This window comes from Sciurus carolinensis, chromosome 4, assembly GCF_902686445.1.
Source record: "Sciurus carolinensis chromosome 4, mSciCar1.2, whole genome shotgun sequence".
Lineage (NCBI taxonomy): Eukaryota > Metazoa > Chordata > Mammalia > Rodentia > Sciuridae > Sciurus > Sciurus carolinensis.
Genome location: NC_062216.1, coordinates 97852385 through 97871840, shown reverse-complemented (window position 1 = coordinate 97871840; position 19456 = coordinate 97852385). Strand labels below are relative to the sequence as shown.

At 39.9% G+C, this 19456-nt stretch overlaps 1 protein-coding gene across 1 annotated transcript in view; it reads right to left on the bottom strand.

Annotated features, from left to right (window-relative positions):
- The window catches only part of Fgd4 (FYVE, RhoGEF and PH domain containing 4), a 188573-nt gene extending 169332 nt beyond the window's left edge, over positions 1-19241 (bottom strand). The window contains 1 exon segment of the mRNA XM_047548975.1: positions 18763-19241. Within this exon segment, the coding sequence (XP_047404931.1) occupies positions 18763-19039 (277 nt within the window). The 5' untranslated portion in view covers positions 19040-19241.
- Positions 19242-19456: the final 215 nt, after the last annotated feature.

Below are 19456 nucleotides of genomic sequence, written 5' to 3'. Positions count from 1 at the left end.
TGGATACGCCAAAGTGAAAGAATGAGCCGGTGACACGGGAGGGGCTGAGGTCACAGTCTGCAGCTTCTGAAGATCTGAAACAAATCAGGGATTCACATCTAATGTTTGCTCAGCGGTTCTTTGCCTTGTAGCAATCATCTTTTCCTCTGTAATGAGTAAGTCTGGGGTCCCTACACACAAGGACACAAAAGCGAACCATGGAAATATTTGCCTTCTGTCTCTAATAACACCACAGATAAAAGAGGTTTCTCTTCTGCATTGATTTCAACCTTGAGAACCTGCCACGCCTGAGGAACTGTACTTAGTGCTGAGGATCCCAAGGTACACTAATCAGACTCGGTGTGAGGGAAGGGCAGTGTTTTTGGTTATGCATACCAACCCTTGTCTTATCAAGTATTTTATAGGTGAAAAGTGAGTCATTCAAAGTGATTTGTTCTGTCTCACTAAGTTAATGGATGACCCAGGACAAGAATGCTAAGTCTTCCTTGTAGTTATAGGCCGAATTCTTAGGTGTGTCAGACTGCCTCCCATATTTCAAGTGGACAGTCTCATTTAACACAACATGTGTAAATATCATATTGCCATCTTAAGTCATACTCAAATGTTCAAAGGGAAAGACAACAAATTTTAACTCTGGGCAAGAAAAAGAATAATTTTAAGAGCCCCTATTTGAGTCATCCATCCACACCCGGGAAACCACTCAGTAAGAAATATGAAAGTGGTTCTGAAGCAGGAAGGGTCGAGTGAGAAACAAAGCAGAAATTTAAGGGACCAAAGAATTAAGCAATTCCTCCAGTCTGGACCGATAACCCGCTTAGTTTACAGTGAGATGTGTGAGGTTTCCTCTGCAGCCCAGTGATCTCACTGATGAAATGACCAGTGCCTACAGAGCCGCAGCAGCACCACTATGTAGAAAGTTCTCAAGGGTCACTGGTCTGGCTGGACTAGGGGACTTGTTTTAAGTCTACTTTTTCATAGTTTCAAATTTCCTTGTTCTCTTTTAACCTACACTGGGGAAAAAGGGATGTCAGGATTTTTGAAGACGCAGGGACACAGAAAAGAATGAAACACTCAGGGTTTGCTAACTTCCCCCAGTATGTTAGTAGATCATACGCCTTCCTTCAATTTCACTTCTGTGTGACTGTTCACTCTCCATTATGCCTAAGCATGAAAGTACACATATTTTCCTATTTCTTTGGGCCTTCATTTCTAAGAGCTCCTACGTCATGTAAAACTTATATTAAGTAAATTTATATGCCTTTCTGTTGTTAATCTCTCTTTTATTATAGGTGTCTTTCTCCATTCAAGCTGCTAAAACAAAACACTTTGGACTGGATAAACTTATAAATAACAGAAATTTTCTATCCATGGTTTTGGGGGCTAGAAGTCCAAGATCAAGGCACCAGTAGATTTGCTGTCAAATCTTATAAATGTCCTTTATAAATGTCGCCTCCTAGAGGTGCTCCCACAGAGACACAGAGTGGAAGGGCAAACAAGTTCCCAAGGGCCTCTTCCTGATTTTTTGGTGCTGGCAATTGAACCCAGGGCTTCCAGCAGACTAAGCACAGGTTCTACCCTGAGCTACACCACCCCGCCACCAGGCCTCTTTTATAAGGACCCTTATCATGCTTTTGAGGCCCCTGACCTCATCACTACCACACTGGGGACTAGGTTTCCATATAAATTTGGGGGTTTAGGACCATGGCAGTGCCTTACCTATGAACCCTGCAATGATAAGGGGAACATTTTATTCCTCCCAGACACCATCTAGGGCAGAGAAGACTGGATTTGCCCAGTCCATAGGCATGTCTCATTGGCCCACAAAACAACATAACACTTTTTGTTCGTTGTTTTTTTTTTCAAAGTAACACTTTTTAATTAGCTTCAAACACTGAGAAATACAGAAAAGTGCAGGCTTGAGGCTTCTCTTGAAAAAATCAACATAAAACTTCAGCCTTGAAAAATTCACAAGTCCCACAGGCAGGAGGAGGCTACTTGAATCTGATTTTAACAAAGAAATTTCAGACCCTGGGGAACAGTATTATTTACAACTCACAGAATAGCACCATCCCAGTCCCAGATTATGCTACATTTCCAAAACAGCTGTCTATGTGATCACAGAGATGCGCCCAGCTCAAGACTAGCCAATGAACAGAGGCTGCTCTGGCTTGGATGTGGTTTGTCCCTGAAAGGGTCACAAGTTGGAAGCTTGACCTCAGTGGGGAGGTGCTGGAAACTTTCAAAGGTGGAACCTAGTGGAATTACGCCATGGGTGCTCCACCCTCAAGAACTGATTATTCTGCTTCAAGGGAGTGGGTCAGTCTTATAGGAGGAGATTAATTCCCACAAGAGCAGTCTGTAATGAAAAGAGCAAATCTGGCCCTACCCATTTTCTTGCCATGTGACACTTCATCTCCTTCCCTCTCTCCCTCTAGGTGCTCCTTTTGTGAGGTTCTTATCAGAAGTGGATGTTGATGCGATGTCTTGGATCTCCCAAACTATGAACTAAATAAACCTCTTTTCTTTACACATTATCCAGCATCTGGTATTTTGTCCTATCAACAGAAAACAAGCCAAAACAGAGACCGAGTGATGAACTGCAATAAAGAAGTTTTCCAACTGCCATTTTCAGTTCTCACAGAAACAAGAGATTTTATTCAATAATCTGAGTCCTTACCCAAATAAAAAGCCATTGTTCTGGAAAACAATCCCCCATTTGCAATCTAATCATTCCTAAGCAATGGTCAAAGGGTAAAATTTATACAAGTCAAAGTCAAATTTCCTCAAAACCTACTTTACAGCACAGAAATAGCAAAATACAAGAAAATCTCATTACAGGACTTTTACAAATATGAAAGCTTGTTTTCAAAGAGCCATATTATAAATACTATATTCCTCTGAGAAGAGTTTGTTTCTTGTAAGGACTGGACAGACTGAGACTTCACTAAATATGTTATTATGCACCTAATACTGCTTTTCTAACAGAACAAATCTTGTTCTGGCAAGCACAGGTTCTCCTATCTCTTTAAGGACCTCTGGTCTATCTTCACACTTCACTTGTCCCACATTCCTTCAAGGCTAATTCATGAACACACCCAGTATTCCAGTGGTGAATGTTAGAGGAAGGTCATATTTGCATAGGAACTTATTCATCAATTCTTCATTCCTGTTTCAATTTGCTAAACTTCTCTGAACCATATTCCAGTAACTCAGCCAAATATATTTATAGTAATCATCACTATAAATATATTGTTATACAACTTAATAGAAAACATTTAAATTGTTACAAAGTTGCAACAGAGTATTTTTAGTTAGTTTTTGGTACCAGGAATTGAACTCAGAAGCTCTCTATACCACTGAGCCAAAACTCCTGTCCTTTTTAAAAATTTGTATTTACTTACTCATATCTATTTAATTATTTTTTTGTGGTACTGGGGATGGAATTCAGGGGAGCCTTACCACAAAACTATATCTCCAGCACTTTTTATATTTTTATTTTGAGATAGGGTCCTGCTAAGTCACTAAGACTGTCCTCAAACTTGGAATCTTCCTGCCTCAGCCTCCTGAGTCACTGGGATTACAGACATGCACTACTATGCTGGGTCAAATGGATAGTCCTCTTAAAAGGTTGGCAAAATTTTCTGCTAAATTCTAAAGACACGTCACCCTCAATTTGTTTGTACTTCACCTCACTTCTTAGACTGCCACAAATAAGCACTTTTGGAGAGAGAAAAATTCTTGTCAAAAATCACGGCTTAGTTCACAGTTTCAGGGAACTATCTCAAACAAGCCAAAGTTTTCTCTTAAAAGTCACCCTGTCCATTTTACATGGGTAAATTATATGGTATGTGAACTATAGCTCAATACAGTTATTTTTTTTTAACAGACTGCATTTTGATTCACTATACACAAATGGGGTATGACTTTTTGTGTCACACACGATGTATATTTTAACTTAATAAAAAATACAAATTACTACTTTAGTTTGCTTCTTCAAAATTGTCATCAGAATTAAGTACAAAATGAACTTGGGCTGGGCATGGTGACACAATGCCCATAATCCAGCTTACTCTGGAGGGTAAGGCAGGAGAATTGCAAATTTGAGGCCAGCCTGGGAAATTTAGTGAGGCCCTTTCTCAAAATAAAAAATAATAAGGACTGGGAATGTAGCTCAGTAGTAGAGCATCCCTGGGTTCAATGCCCAGTATCACAAGAAATGATAATAATTATATAAAAATGAATGAATGTAAACTGGGCATAGTGGCGCACACCTGTAATCCCAGCAGCTTAGCCAGGCTGAGGCAGGAGGTTCTCAAGTTCGAAGCCAGCCTCAGTAATTTAGTAAGGTCCTAAGTGAGACCCTATCTCTAAATAAAATACAATATAGGGATGGGGACGTGACTCAGTGGTTAAGTGCCCCGAGTTTAATCTCCAGTACTAAAAATTAATTAATTAATTAATTAATTAATGTAATAGAACATGACTCAGCAAATTGGTGAGAGGTTTAAATGAAACCTTGCATATAAAGCTCTTTGCTCAGTGCCTGGCATGTAGAAGGTTCTTAAACATCAGGAATAAAATACCTACTCCATAGCAACATTTATAGTTCCCTCAACTCCTCTCACAGACTTTTCATTACGCCCTGCATTTGTTCCTGGGTCTCTTTAATACTCTCAAAGCATTCTTAACAGCCCTGACCCCTCTAGTTCTTCCTCAAGTTCATGCCTTGAAAAATGTGGAAATGCAGAACTCTCAATGGAGTATACAGGAAGAGGAACCAATGAGAATCAAGACAGCAGCCCCTTCTCTGGTCAGGCGGAAAGGCTGGCAACCGCACATCCCAGGCAGGTTCTCTGGCACTCTGCCCACAGATCAACAGAGTACAACAGAGCCACAGAGACTGGTTTCAAGAACACCAGCTATTTGGGGGTGCCAGGTCAAATTAGGTAATCCCTTCTCTTCTACCATACTTGATACTTTGCTAAACATATATGACCCACCAAAAAGACTAGAATCTTCTGTAATGTGAAGCTAAACAATGAGGACTATTTCCCTGCATGAGTCATAGAAATACTTTTTCATGCAGTTTGTCAGTGTCTGCTGGGGATTGGTTCCAGGTCTCCTGCTGTGCTCAAGTACCTCATACAAAAAGGCACAGCATTTAGTATAACCTATGCAATCCTCATATATACTATAAATCATCTCTACATCACTTATAATACCTAATGTAAATGCTATGTAAATAATTGCTACACTGTATTAGTCTTTTATTTATTATTTTATACTGTAGCATTGTTATTTTTGGTAGATTTTTAAAATATTTTCAACTAACAATTAGTTGGATCCGAAGATGCAGAACCCGAAATACAGAAGGCAGACTCTGTATACGTATTTACACACATATATACATGTTCCATACACACATCTTTGAAAAAAATTATAGCTAGCATTTAATGAGTATTGAATATGAAAATATACCACGTTTTGTTTGCATTAGTCTATTCAAACCTTCATAGCTTTGTGAAATACATTATCCTGATTTTATAAATAAAGAGCTCAGGGAATTAACTGACTCACCCAAATCTGTGAGGAGGCAGAGACAAGATCTGAACCCAAACCTTTCTTTTTCTTTCTGCCATAGTGGACACAATATCTTTATTTTATCTTTATGTGGTGCTGAGGATCAAACCCAGTGCCTCACGCATGCCAGGCAACTACTCTGCCACTGAGCCACAACCCCAGCCCTAAACCCAAACCTTTCTAATTACTTAAGTCAGGCCTCTCAGCCAGTTTGATCCCACTTTCTCTTGAAGTTACTCTTCTCAGAATAGAAATTTCTATAATTTGCCATTTTTTAAAAATTTTGTTCACTACTCTGATTAGTATCCTGTACACTAATAAAATTCAGTCAAGTCAGGTGCAGTGGCACACACCTATAATCCCAGCAGCTCAGGAGGCTGAGGCAGGAGGATTGCAAGTTCAAAGCCAGCCTCAGCAAAAGTGAGGCACTAAGCAATTCGGTGAAACCGTCTCTAAATAAAACACAAAATAAAACTGGGGATGTGGCTCAGTGATCGAATGTCCCTGAATTCAATCCCTGGTATCCCCCTGCAAAAAAAAAAATTTAGTCAAAACACCATATGGTGCCTCATCACAATATCCACAAAAATTTAAAGTACATTCCCATTTTCCTAGCATGAATCGCCAAGAAGGCAATTAAGTTAATTATACCCATAAAGAAACTGGAGTGGGCCCAGATGCACAAAAATTCTTACTTACATGAAGCAAATGACCTTCCTGAAGAAGACAGTATAATTAAAGCTTTCTTGTTTGAAAAAGCCAGGCTGTTTCTAAGGAGCTAAGAAATGAATTTAGCCTACACATTTAAAATTATTTTCATGTGCATGAAATTTTCCCATTTGGAAGAGGGGAAAGAAACTATTTTAAATATTCCTGCTGTATAAAAGCTATTGGTCCTTACTGTTTTGATTTGGAGATGGCAGGGATTGAAGGGCCCTCAATACGTTGCCCAGGCTGGACTTGAATTTGTTACCCTCCTGCTTCAGCCTCCTGAGTAGATGGGATTACAAACCCGCTGCTTTAGGCAAAAGTTGTGTGTATTTAAACCAATACTCTTCACTCAAGCCTCCTTGTTTGAGCTATAGGATGACCAGCTTTCCATGGATTAGAAGCATGTAGCACAAGTTAAAATAAAAAAAAGAAATTACCATTAAGGTTCTCCTCCATTTTCTAAGTGTGGAAAAGTTTTAGGATGTCATATTAACTAAAATTGTTGCAAAGGGATGGCATGTGTGAGGAACTTTGAAAACCAAGGGAAAGGGCCTGCTTGCTGTGTAATCTGGTTCAAATATATTATCAGTTACTAAGGAGGCTGAGAGCAAGAGGATCAGAAGTTTTTTGTTTGTTTTGAGAAAAAGGAAAAAGATGGTTTATTGCTTTGCTAGCAAAGGAAAAACACAGGGGACTCCTGTCCCAAAGGCTGTGATTCTGCCCATCATGGGGAACAGGGGTTTTTTAGGGGCTGATTCAGAGAAAATGAGATTAAGGGAGGAGAGACAAGGAAGAAGATCAGAGAGGAGAAGGTTGGGAAAAAGAAGATCAGGGAGAAGTATAGGGAAAGGACGATCAGGGAGAAGGTCAGGGAAAAGGTTAGGGAAAAGAAAAACACATGTCAGTTTCAAAGTGACAAGGGATAGAGTCAAAGCATCAAGTGAAGCCCTATTATATTTCCACACTGTCAACATGGGAGGCTGAAACAAGAGGATCAAAAGTTTGAGGCCAGTGTCGGAAACAGTAAAACCCTGTCTCAAAATATAAAAAGGGCTGGGGGTATAACTCAGTGGTGCCCAGTACAAGGGGGAAAAAAAAGTTTTGCCAGTTAGCGCATGAGCAAGGAGAAAATATTGTAAGAAAAAAAAGAGAAATTATTATTTTATTTTTGGAGGGGGATACTTTTGGATAAAGGAAAACAAGCCAACATAAACTATTAAACTTTTCCAAAAGTCCATGCAAAGTTTATTTTCTGAATGATCCACTAGAGTGCAGGAAATGGTTGTGAGAAATTGACTTTGAGACTCAAAACAAGGAAAATAAAGTCCTTTTCCAGATGAAAAAGCAGAATTTATGCCAAAAAATGGACAACTGACAAAATAACTGAAGGAATAAATACTCCAAAAATCAGTGTTTTTAATACAGCAGTGTTGCATGTAATTGCCAGTATAATTTCCCTTAAGTTTACAGAAACAACCCCCATCAACAATACCATAATGCACAGTGTGCATACCTGCAATCCCAGTCACTCTTGAGACTGAGGGAGGAGGATTCTCAGTTCAAAGACCCCCCTAGTCAGTTCCTATTCCTGTAACCAGTTCTTCCACTTTGTACAGCATCTGGAGTATGAATACGCTATGGGTAACATAGCAAGATCCTGCCTCAAAGTAAAAAGGGTTGGGGATGTGGCTCAGCAGTAAAGCACCCCGGGTTCACTCTGAGGGATGAGAGAGGGGAGAAGCCCATGAGGCAGAGAAACCCTTAATGCTCATTGTGCCAGTTCATCAGAGCTTTCAGGACATTTCATGATGACAGCTACCACTGCAGGTGAGGGTTAAGTGACTGTCTCAATTTTCTACTCTTTTTTTCTGCCTCCCTAATGCCCATCACGTAGCTGAAGCAAATCTCCCAGGTTAACAAAAGCATATGAGTTGGTACCTCCATTTCAAAACTTGGAAATGGTCATTAGCTCTCAGTGAAAATGAGCTTACCCTGGGCACCACACTGACTTCAGAACAATGACTGCCATCATTGGCAGTTTCCTCCTTACTTCCTACAGAACACTTCTCTTCCCTTCTTTTCACTGTTTTCAGAGGCAGTGGCCTGGGTTTACCACATTCCACAAAAGAACTACAGAGGGGCTTTAATTAATACCCCAGTCAGTTCCCAGTCCTGCGACCAGTTCTTCCACTTTGGACAGTATCTCGGGTGTGAATTCTCTCACCCATTTTTTATTACACTAAGATGTTAGTAGAGGTGGGGGCTGTACACAATTCTTTTAGGAAAATTAAAATGATTTAACAACAGATAGCAGAAGGACATTGATACATTACTTTTGGAAACACAATTACAAATCCATTCATTATAATTATTTTTTAATGTAACAAAGGGAAAAATGTTGTTTTACCTGTTTTTGCAGAACATCTAAAATTTCTTTAAAATAAATGGCTATTTGCATACTTCAAAATTTGGTACAATACTATCCCCTACTCATGATATAATTTAGTCAAGCAAGTTCTTAGAAAGTAGTGGGGTGGGGGCTGGGGATATAGCTCAGTTGGTACAGTGTTTGCCTTGCCATCACTAAGGCCCTGGGTTCAAATCCCTAGCACTGCAAAAAAAAAAAAAAAAAAAGAAAGTAGTGGGGTGCTTGAGCAGTTAGGTGAGTATTTTTAAAAGTTTAGAGGCACAGCAAAAATGAAAAAAATATTTCTTGTTGCCATCTCCAGACCCTTTTATAAGAATATGGTTTCTATTTTCCTTGAAAATGCCTTGTTTTGCCTCATCAGCTGCAGCAGATCAAAGAGTTGTTTTTAGACTTGGATGAACTAAAGAATATCTGGGGGAAAAAATTTTTTTTTCATTACTAAAGATCAATAATCAGCATCCTTATATTCAAAGAAACTGGCAATAAGACATTTATGGAAAGGCTGGGGTTATAGTTCAGTGGCAGAGCACTTGCCTATATGAACAAGGCCTTGGTCTGATCTCCAGCACTGCAAAAAACACAAAGTTGTATATAAACACTTTTTTATACATGTTATACATATATACAAGTACACATATATATGATACATGTATATGCATTTTTTAATGGGAAATAGGAAAGTACAGGGGCAGCCAGACATGGTGTTACATACCTGTAATCCCAGGAACTGAGGAGGCTGAGGCAGGCAGATTGCAAGATCAAGGTCAGCCTCAACAATTTAGCAATGATCTAAGCAATTTAGTGAGACCCTGCCTCAAAATAAAAAATAAAAGGGACTAGGGATGTGGTTCAGGGATTAAATGTCCCTGGGTTTAATCCCCAGTACCCTCTCAAAAAAAAAAAAAATTAGAGGAGTTAAAGGCATGGATTTAAATCTTGACTCCCCCACTGACTAGCCATGTGAACTTGGATAAACTATTTCAACTGTCTGGACTTCTAGTTCCTTTTCTGTTTAGTGGGGATAATAGTTCGCACTTGTGGTAATTAAGCAAGTTTATACACGTAAAGCACTCAGAATGCATCTGCCTTAAAGTGCTCAGCAAGTGAGAACTGCTATTATTATGACTTAAGATTATAATTAAGAAGGCTATAAAGTGGCAAGAGATATGGAAACAATATTCACACATAGTTTGTTTTGGGATTAGAAGAGGGGGTTGGGGAATTGTTAGCCAGTTTATCCATTATATAATCTGGGACCATGTTTAATAATCTGTGTTTTTCAGATGCAATAAATATTCTACACGTTTATTTTAAAATCTGGGTCAATCTACATTTTAATACCACATGACTTTAAAAATACCATCAATTGCAAGAAATATCCCAATTTCAGAATTTTAAAATGTGAAAAAAATAACATTTTAGATTTAATGACATACATTAAAAGATGGAAAATAATACGGGATATTCAAAATATCAGATTATAATCTTTTTTTATAGGGACTGTGAACTAAAATCCAGCTTCTGATCCTATCTGTCTGCTTGTTTAATCAAGCCCATTAGAAATGGACCATGCATGCAACTGGTTGGTTAACAAGCAGAAGCAACACTTAGGAGACTTGATCTTGAAGCCAAGTCCTAGTAATAAGAAAATTAATTAATTAATTTTAGAAAAAAAAAAAACAAGGAACAAAGAACAATGAAGAAAGAGGATATGAAAGGAAAGAAGACAGGAGAGAAAGAATGGGAAATGAGAACTAAAGGTATAAGATAATGACGCCGAAACTCCTGATAACATACCAATGCATTAGCATTTTCTAGTCTTTCAGCGGAAGAACAACCAGGCCCTACACTCCTCAATATGCTCCTGAGGTCAGGACCTATCACAGCATAAGAAAGGATGCCAAGATCAGGAGGGGAAATGTCAAGGAAAGCTAGGAGAGGGCTGACCTCAGCTCCTGACCAGGAGATAAGATATGCGGAACATGAAAGATGTGAGTCACTAGGGAATCAGTGTTATGGGGGAAAAGCAGGCTTCACTTGGGAACAGAGACAGAGGTGGCTCTGTGTTGAAATTTAAGTTTTAGGGGAGTTGCTTGACATAAAACTTGGGCTCAAGACAGTGTAGAAGGAAAAACTGAGAGAAATCAGCAGCAAAAGGCAGTTTGTCAGGGACTGAGGGGAGGAGAGGGCTAAACCAGAAGGGGAAGAAGGGAGGTAAAGGCCGGTGCCTGGTAGGAGCTTCACATCCGGGGCAGAAACTTGCACAGTAGGTTCCAGGGAGCTTGCAAACAACCAATCACAATCAAGAGACAAACATGAAGGATACACAGAAAATTCCACAAGGTACCCAGACCATGAGGGCACTGCTTGTATTATTCCTAACAACAATACTGAAAAATAGTTAATACTTGGACATTTCCAGGTCCATTAAAAATATGACTCCTAACAACTCCACAATGTAATATTATCATCTCCAATGCACAGATGAGAAACTGAGTCCAAAAAAGTTTCCCAAATCACCGAGCTAATCAGTTCCAGAGAAGGATTAGATTCAGGCAGTCTAAGGCCAGCACTACACTCGAAGTCACTACAGTGTATTCTCTCTCCTTAACTTCTAGGCCCTCACAATGCAGTTCTATAATGTTCAAATACTTGTTGAAGTAATGAAGGATTTCTAGCCTTGTGGGATCAGAAAAAAAAAAAAAAAAAAAAAAAAACAGAAGGCAAATTTTGTAATGAAGGATACAGGGATTTAAAAAGAACACAGAGATACTGATGGAATTAATAGGATCAGAGCTCTAAAATGAACTTGGAGGTAATTTTTTTTCCTGACCTGGTATAGATTTCCATATTGTGTCAGCAGGATGTTGCTCCAACCAGATGCATAAGTCAGCAGACTCAGGCTTACGGATGACCTTGACCTTGTCCAAGTCAGAGATTCAGTCTTCCTCAAGGCAGGATACAACACAGTACAAAGTGTGCCTTCCTCTGTACTACAGCCACCTGCTTATTTGTCTTACACACACAACAGTAGTTTTTTTTTTTTTTTTTTTTTTTTTATTACATTGCTCCTTCTGGGGTGAAAATTATTCAAAGTAGAGGCATTTGTCTCATTTACCTTTGGATTCACAGTGCTACTTATTATATTGGTAAGTCATTAATCAGCATTAAGAGCATGTTTCAGGAAAAAGTTACATGTTAGTCAACTTTCTGCAGAAGAAACAAAGATCATTTTGTTCAAAATTTTATTTTTCTTTAGAGAGCTTTTCATAATCATTTTTAATTAAATTTTTCAATAAGTTGCTAACTTTCTATATATTGCCCTGCCTTGCATTTGAAATTATAAGCAATGACTTCCTTGGTATTCCTCAGTTAGGATATCTTATAATTTATGTGGTTCTTCTATATGCTGACTTTTCACCTTCTAAGCACATATTTTTAAAATACAAATAAAGTGATTAACATTTTTTAAAGTCATTATTAACCTACATCCTAACACAAAATCCTGTCAGGAGTCTCAGTCTTGCAGAGTAGGCTAGACATTTGTCTGCAGCAGCTGCATAACAGCTCACTGCCAGCCCCAGATTGGAGGCAGCTCCCTATTGTCCAGCAGCTCCCTAGTGTCTGCATGGATCACACTTGCTCAAGTTGACAGTTTAATTCCAGAGAATGGATATGCATGTTGAGGGGGCACAGCACCTGGGTTTTCAGTTGATTCCTGCAGAAATGGGAGGCAATAATACAAAGTGACCCACAGAACCACAGTCAACTGCAAACCCAGAATGACTAATTCAAGACAAATACTCCACCAAATATACCAAATTTACTCCTGAAAACAAACACATCCAACTCCTAAATTGTTATCAATGCACAACTAGTCCAACTTTAATAGTCCAAAAAAGATTAAATATTTGTCTGAACTTTATAAAAGGGCGTCTCTATATCAAGCAGTTACCCGTAGTGAAGGGGATCATTTTTGGATATAAACACCCCATTACAGATATCAATAAGGGGGATCTGGGGAGCCATGAAACATTTCTTGACCATGGGAAGGATATGATCCATATTCAGATTTAAGAAAAGTAATGCAGGATAACAACACTGCTGTTGAGAGATGTAGGCCAGAAATAAGGCAAAATCTGACATGGTGAAATAACAGAAATACTGATAAGAACTAGTGGCTGATTGGGTAGCAAGTAGATAACAGATTCCAGCAAATTTAAAACGAAAATTGAAGCCAAAGAAACAGCATATTTGGTGAAATCTGTAGGAAGGGCTGAATTGCAGCAACAAAATAAATTGTCATTTCTGCTCTTGGGAAATTTACATTACTTGAGCAGATCCTTGAAAATGCAAAGCAGGTATGGATAAGATAAATAATTATGCCCACAGGGTTGAAGAGACCATCAAGGACCAGGGAAGGAAGGAAATAAAGGGAAGAGAAAAAAGGGGGGATGGTGGAGGGAAAAAAGGAAAGAGAGGGAGAGGGTAATGTGGGGGGGGTAGAAAGAATAAAATTAAGAACTGGTAGAAAGAAACTTGAAAAACCAGTATAGTAGGAAAATCAAGCACTCTGAGGTCATTAAGACTAAGAAAAGGGGTTTAAAAAGGTGCAAATGTCACAGAAATTAAGAATAAGGGCTGAAAATAGGTTACTGGATGGTGCTTGGGAATTAATTCACTGCTGACTTTACAGTTGAGGAGGACAGCCTGCAGGGATAAAGAAATCAATGCAGGCAGGAGGGAAGCCCACATAGGAGCCTGAGGAACAAAGTCAATGCACAGAAGCTCGGGAGAATATCAAGGTTTAAAGTCTAGGAAAAACTCGTGGGGGAGGAAGGGAGTAAAAGAAGCCTGTGAGAGAGAAAGTAAAAGATATACATCAACATTTTATTATAAATCTTTAGGTAAATTGCTGGTGTAGAACATGGTTTTCCAGTTATTCCAATAGTATTAAAGATAGCTTTATTTTACACACTTCTAAATGTTACAAATATTAGCCCTAACATATATGAACACATATCACCAATTCATTGTTAGTTCTTTCTTTAGGCTTGGCCATTTGAAGCCCTGGGAAACCTTAAGAACTGGTGTTACAAACAGGCGCTGAAACCAGAGATGAGTTCAGATCCTGTCTCTGAAACTTACTAGGTGTAGGGCATCTAATGGAGACTTTCTGAAAAATTTTTTTCTTCTTTAAAATGGTAATAATAACACCACCTATGTTACAGGGTTGTCCTAACAGGAATTGAGGTAGCACACACAAAGTCCTGGTTCAAACCCAGAATTCAATAAACGGTACTTATTCTCATTGCTCTTACCCAAAAATGTCCAACCCTCTTCCTCCAACAATGGTGAAATTCGTCCTCTAAAAGTGCTCAGGGCATTGGAGTATGTGTTGAAAATCTGAGTATTCCAGTTGTGGTGAGAACTAGAAAAGGAACTAACTGTACTTGCACAGAAACTTGTAAAGTCCATAACATGCAAATTCCCTCACCACAAAACACCTCAATGTTGAATGAATTACAACAGATACAGTTTTAAATGCATTTTAAATATTACAGAACTCATAAGAAAATAAAGAAAATGCCCAAGGACAAGAAAAAGAACTTATAAAGCTAAATATGTAACTCACAAAATCATGCTTCCCTGGGAATAATGTCATTCCAAGACCCCTAAGTCCAAAGGACCAAGGGCCTTGCAGGGGAAGGAAGTGCCACATCCGGTAAAAGGGTGGCCTGGGGAAAATCGGCCTTCCACCAAAGCAAATGATGAGAAAATTTATAGACCTACACTAAGCCTAGGCAGAAAAATAACGATAGCAACAATGTGCCCAGAGCAAGCCTGAGTTGAAATTTACATTACCTTGAAATTAGGGAAATGCCTGGCTAATACATTAAAGCAGTCCTGGACTGAACAGGAACAAGTAAATGTTTAAAACATTCCCATAAAATTAAGGGGTAACGAAAGAAAGAAGCAGCCTTGCCTTAGAGTCAGCAGAAGCAACACTGAATAGACAAGGCTCTCCCTCACCCACAAGGGCTTTAATTTACCTATGGAAAAGAAAAAAGGGGAAGGTCTAGAAAAAGCTGGACCAAAGAAAGCACAAAACAAGATAGAAATAAATCCAAGTATATCGTAATTATAAACGGACTAAACTCACCTGTTAATTGATAGCATATTTAATGATTTTAAGCCCCACCTTATATATTTTTTGAATGTATGAATTTTCATAATGAAAAAGATAATTTTGAGAGAAAATAACCAAAAGATTTCAGAATCTTTAAACTTAATTTATGGGACTACAACAATCACATTTCCCTTCCAAGCCTAACAACCACTGGAGTCCAGGACCTTCTTCCTCTCCCAGCACTTCTCACTTCTTGCTTAGGACCAATGAAGACCCGTCACTTCCCAAGGAGGCTGTTCCAAGCAATGCACGGGAAGAGCTGCCTGGGATGCCAGACACACAGGTGTGAATCCTGGCAAACTGATTACCAGTTAATGATTCCAACCAAGTTAGTCACTCTGTGCCTCAATTAATTCATTATAAAGTGGGCATACTGCTACCTAACAGGATTGTGAAATTTATGTGCCTGTATATTTGTGTGTGTAACTCAGTTCTTAATATAGAAAATGTATTCCATAAATAGTAGCTATAATGAATGTCATAGTAAGATAGGTGGGCTCTCAGGGAGAAAGAAAGCCGCACTAGAAGGAGACCCGGATCTATAAGCTTGACTAGCCATGCTCGTCTCTTTAGTGAGATGAATAAAATCTCCAGTGTATGCTTGTACCAGACTAATTGGAACAAAAACATAATCAATTTCAATGTCACTAGATTCACAAAGACCTACACAATGTTCCCATAACTGATTATAGCTAGCAGCTTAACCAAGAAGAAATATTCTAAACCGCAAATATTAAATGATTGATATGGGGTTTGATTTTTTTCACAAAAGCTTGCTGAGAACCTGCACTTTTTTCCTCTATCCTGAGTGGTTTCTCTGAGATGAGCATCTGCGTAGTGCCTTTGGGGTGTGTATATCCTTCTTTTGCAGTTCAATAAATCTTTGCTTGTGCTTTGCTTTCCATGTGTCCCGAAATTCTTTTCAGCAGTATGAGTCAAGAACCTGCCCAACCTGCCCCAGTTATGTCGAAATTCCACTGCCCCCTTGGAGGGAACTCTTCAAACCCCATCTGGTGACAACAGGAGAGCATTAATTCATTAATTTGATAAATATCACAGAATGTCTCCTACGCATTGTTCCCAGTGCCAGATTTTTAGCAACACAGAGATGAATAAGTGACTCCTTTTCTTAAAAATATTTTTTAGTTGTCAATGGCCCTGTTTGTTTATTTATTTATTTATATGTGCTGCTGAGAATCAAACCCAGTGCCTCACACATGCTAAGCAAGCGCTCTACAACCCCAACCCAATGACTCCATTTTATGACATTTATGAGCATGTTTATTTTATGCCAGACATTTACCTATATAATCTCAATCCTCTTGTCATACCATAAGGGTGTACTGTTCCCTCCATTGTCCAGGTGAAGAAACTCAGAAATTGAGAGACTTGGTCCAACTCACAGCCAAGTGATGGAAAAGGGACTAGAACTTGAGTTCCACATGACTCAAAGCCTGTGTACCTCTCTGCTTCACTCAGATAAGGAGCTTCAATTTCAGGCATGTACAAAGGATAATGTTGGTAGACTTTATTTTCATTATTTTTGGCCCAAAACCAGAGAACTCTAAAAATAGTGGGTTTCATAGCCAGAGAATATAGCACTGTTGAACTAAATTCTCTGCCAAGTTCTCGACCTCTTAGTTTTTGTTCCTTCTTTAAGAGGGAAAGTAATATTTCAATTGAGTAATGCTCACTGAATGCATTAGCACCTAAATTCTATTTTTCATATATAAATATTTTTCTGGGTGCTATAGAGTGAACTGGCATTTCTTAGGAATTTAAATATGATTTATTTTTTGATGGGGGGGATATGCTTATATAATATGGATGATTCAATGAGATTTAGTAGGGAAGCGGACTTGATTTAAAAAGGGAAGCACTTTATGAAATGTTTTTACCCTCCCTAAATTGAACAGTGTGTGGTCTCCCAGTGGTTTAAGATACTGCATCCTGGGCTGGGGTTGTGGCTCAGTGGTACAGCCCTTGCAGATTATGGTGAGGCACTAGGTTCCAACCTCAGTACCACAAAAATAAATAAATAAAATAAAGGTAGATAGATAGATAGATACTATATCCTTCTACAGATGCTACAAATTATATTACAGAAAGCAGAACAGTTTTAAGAATTAAGATGCAATCATTACTTCTCAAGTCTGACAATAATAGCAAGACTTTACTTTCAGGGAGTGAACAATGTTGAAACAATGTAACAAACCCAGAAAAGTTATGGCTAGGTCTCTATTTCTTTAAAAAGTACTCCAGATTTCCTTTGAATAAAAAAAAAAAAAAGGTGGGGGTGGGGGGATGCGACTCAGTGGTAGAACACTTGCCTAGCATTTAGAGACCCTTGAGTTCATTCCCCAACACTGCAAAAGTAAATAAATGAATAGAAAATAAAAAAGGAATCTTTCTTTTATAAGCACAGCTGCCTAAAGAATGTTGTATAGACTGCAACAACTCTATTCATCCTTAGTTATAACAAGACATTTCTTATTTTGTTCCTCTTTAGTTTGAAATTAGGTCAGGTGGTCTTAATAAAATGTTAAGAACTGGGAACCCATTATCCTCAAATTTAAAAGAACTAGTTAACAAATTATGTGAATTAAATAACTTGAAAAATGATAAATAAGTACCTTTGAAAAGCAAAGCATTTTCACTTGATAAGGAAGAAATCACTCTTCCATTCATTTTTTAGAGTGAATCACACCTAAAACTGGAAGAGGTTACAGAAATTACCTCACCAGTTTCCTATTTTTGCAGGAACTAAATTGAGACTGAAATCACTGTAATTCAGTTACTTGTTTATATATTTTCTCACATTACTATCTCTGCCCTTACCTAATGTGGTTACACATTTTGAATTCATCATCCATCATCTTTTTCTGCTGTATAAAGACCACAACTTCAGGACAAGAACTAAAAGGGAACATTTTAAATCTCCAAAAGTAATCATATTCAAATCATAAAAATAGCTTTATTTAATTATCAGAAAATGTGTGAAAGAAAATTATTTGCATTTCTGCTGATTAAATAAGGGTTTTGACTCAGAAGCTGGTCTACATACCAGACTTCTCTGGTTATCACATGAATGATGAGAGGAAATTGTAATAAAATTTTGGAAATTGGGCAGAGGGATCCCTAACATGTTCTAGTTTCAAGTTTCCCTGGGGAGAATTGAACGCATTTACAAAACAGAAGAGGTGATGTGGCCTTGATTAGATCATCCTGAGAACTTCTTCCTATATTAAAATTTGATAAGAATTTCAGAATCAAAATGCTGTATTGCTGACCCATAAATATATCAACATGAAAACAGCAAAATTCGGCTTCCTGGTATTAGGTGTTTCCTTAATAATAGACTTGCCGCTTTCCCCTCAGGGTGGAAGTCAAGTGTCCTTTGAAAAGGGAAAACCAGGGCACTAAGGATAGCCAGTTCCGTCACACCCAATAGCGAGTCCGGGGGACCAGGATGGACATCAGTCTCCGCATTCACAGTAGTAGGTCAGCCAAGAGTAGGAAATTAGCGAATAAAATTAAACTTACAAATTTCAGGATTTAGAAAACAGGATTTGCTGATACCTAACAAAACTTTGTTTAAAAAGAGTTAAACTTTACTCCTGGAATTCTAGGAGAAGTGACCTACAGGGCAAGTTCAGGGCTAGGAGGATTCCTGCCCAAGGTCTTTTGGAGGAAGGGCCAAAATAAGTAAAGGGTGTGTGGCCAAGAGCAGCCCTCTAGTACCAGAGGGTTCCTTCTGCAGCCGGAGGAAGGGCACACCTGCAGGGCACAGGGCGCGCCGCTCACCTGCAACCGCGAGCCCTCCCAACCCTTTCCCCGACGCATCCGCACTTACCTGTGGGGTCTGGGGACGCCTGGCGCCTGAAGATGCCCATCTCAGCCGGTCCCAAGTGCGACGAAGGCCTACTCCAGGGCCGGGGGGTCCCGGGCGGCAGGTAGGAGAAGTTGGACTTCCTGCGGATCGCCACCCGCCTGAAGTTGTAGCCGCCGTCGACGCTCATAGAGCTGGGCTCGCTGGCGGCTCCGCCCTCTCTCCTGCCCTGTTCCAGCTGCAAGTGCCCACTTGGCCGGCTCCTTGGCGACGATCGGACCCCAGAGGGCGTCGCCTGCATGCCCAGGTTCGGAGCGGTCCCGGAGGGATCCGCTCTGCAAGTGCCTCACGGTCTCTTCCTGGGACGCTCCGGGCCTCACAGGGAGTTTGGCTCCGACTGCTTCGGCCGCAGTCCCAACGCCTCGGTCTCTGCGGCTCCCGCACTCACCTGATGCTGCCACCGCAGCGGCCGGGCCAAGGCAGCCTCCACCCCCTCCACTCTGGAGCCAATCGCCCGCAGGCCCCCCAGGGAGACGATCCCGGAGGCGGGGAGTCCAGCCTGTTTGCGCCGCCGCGGCCGCCTCCTCCGGCCGGGGAAACAGCCAAGGACGCACTGTGCTGAGCGCAGCGCCCAGGGCGCGGCCCGGGAGTCGGCTGGCTGTGGCCGCCCCGCCCCGCCGCGGACGCGACCATTGGCCCCGGAGAGCCGCGCCGGCGC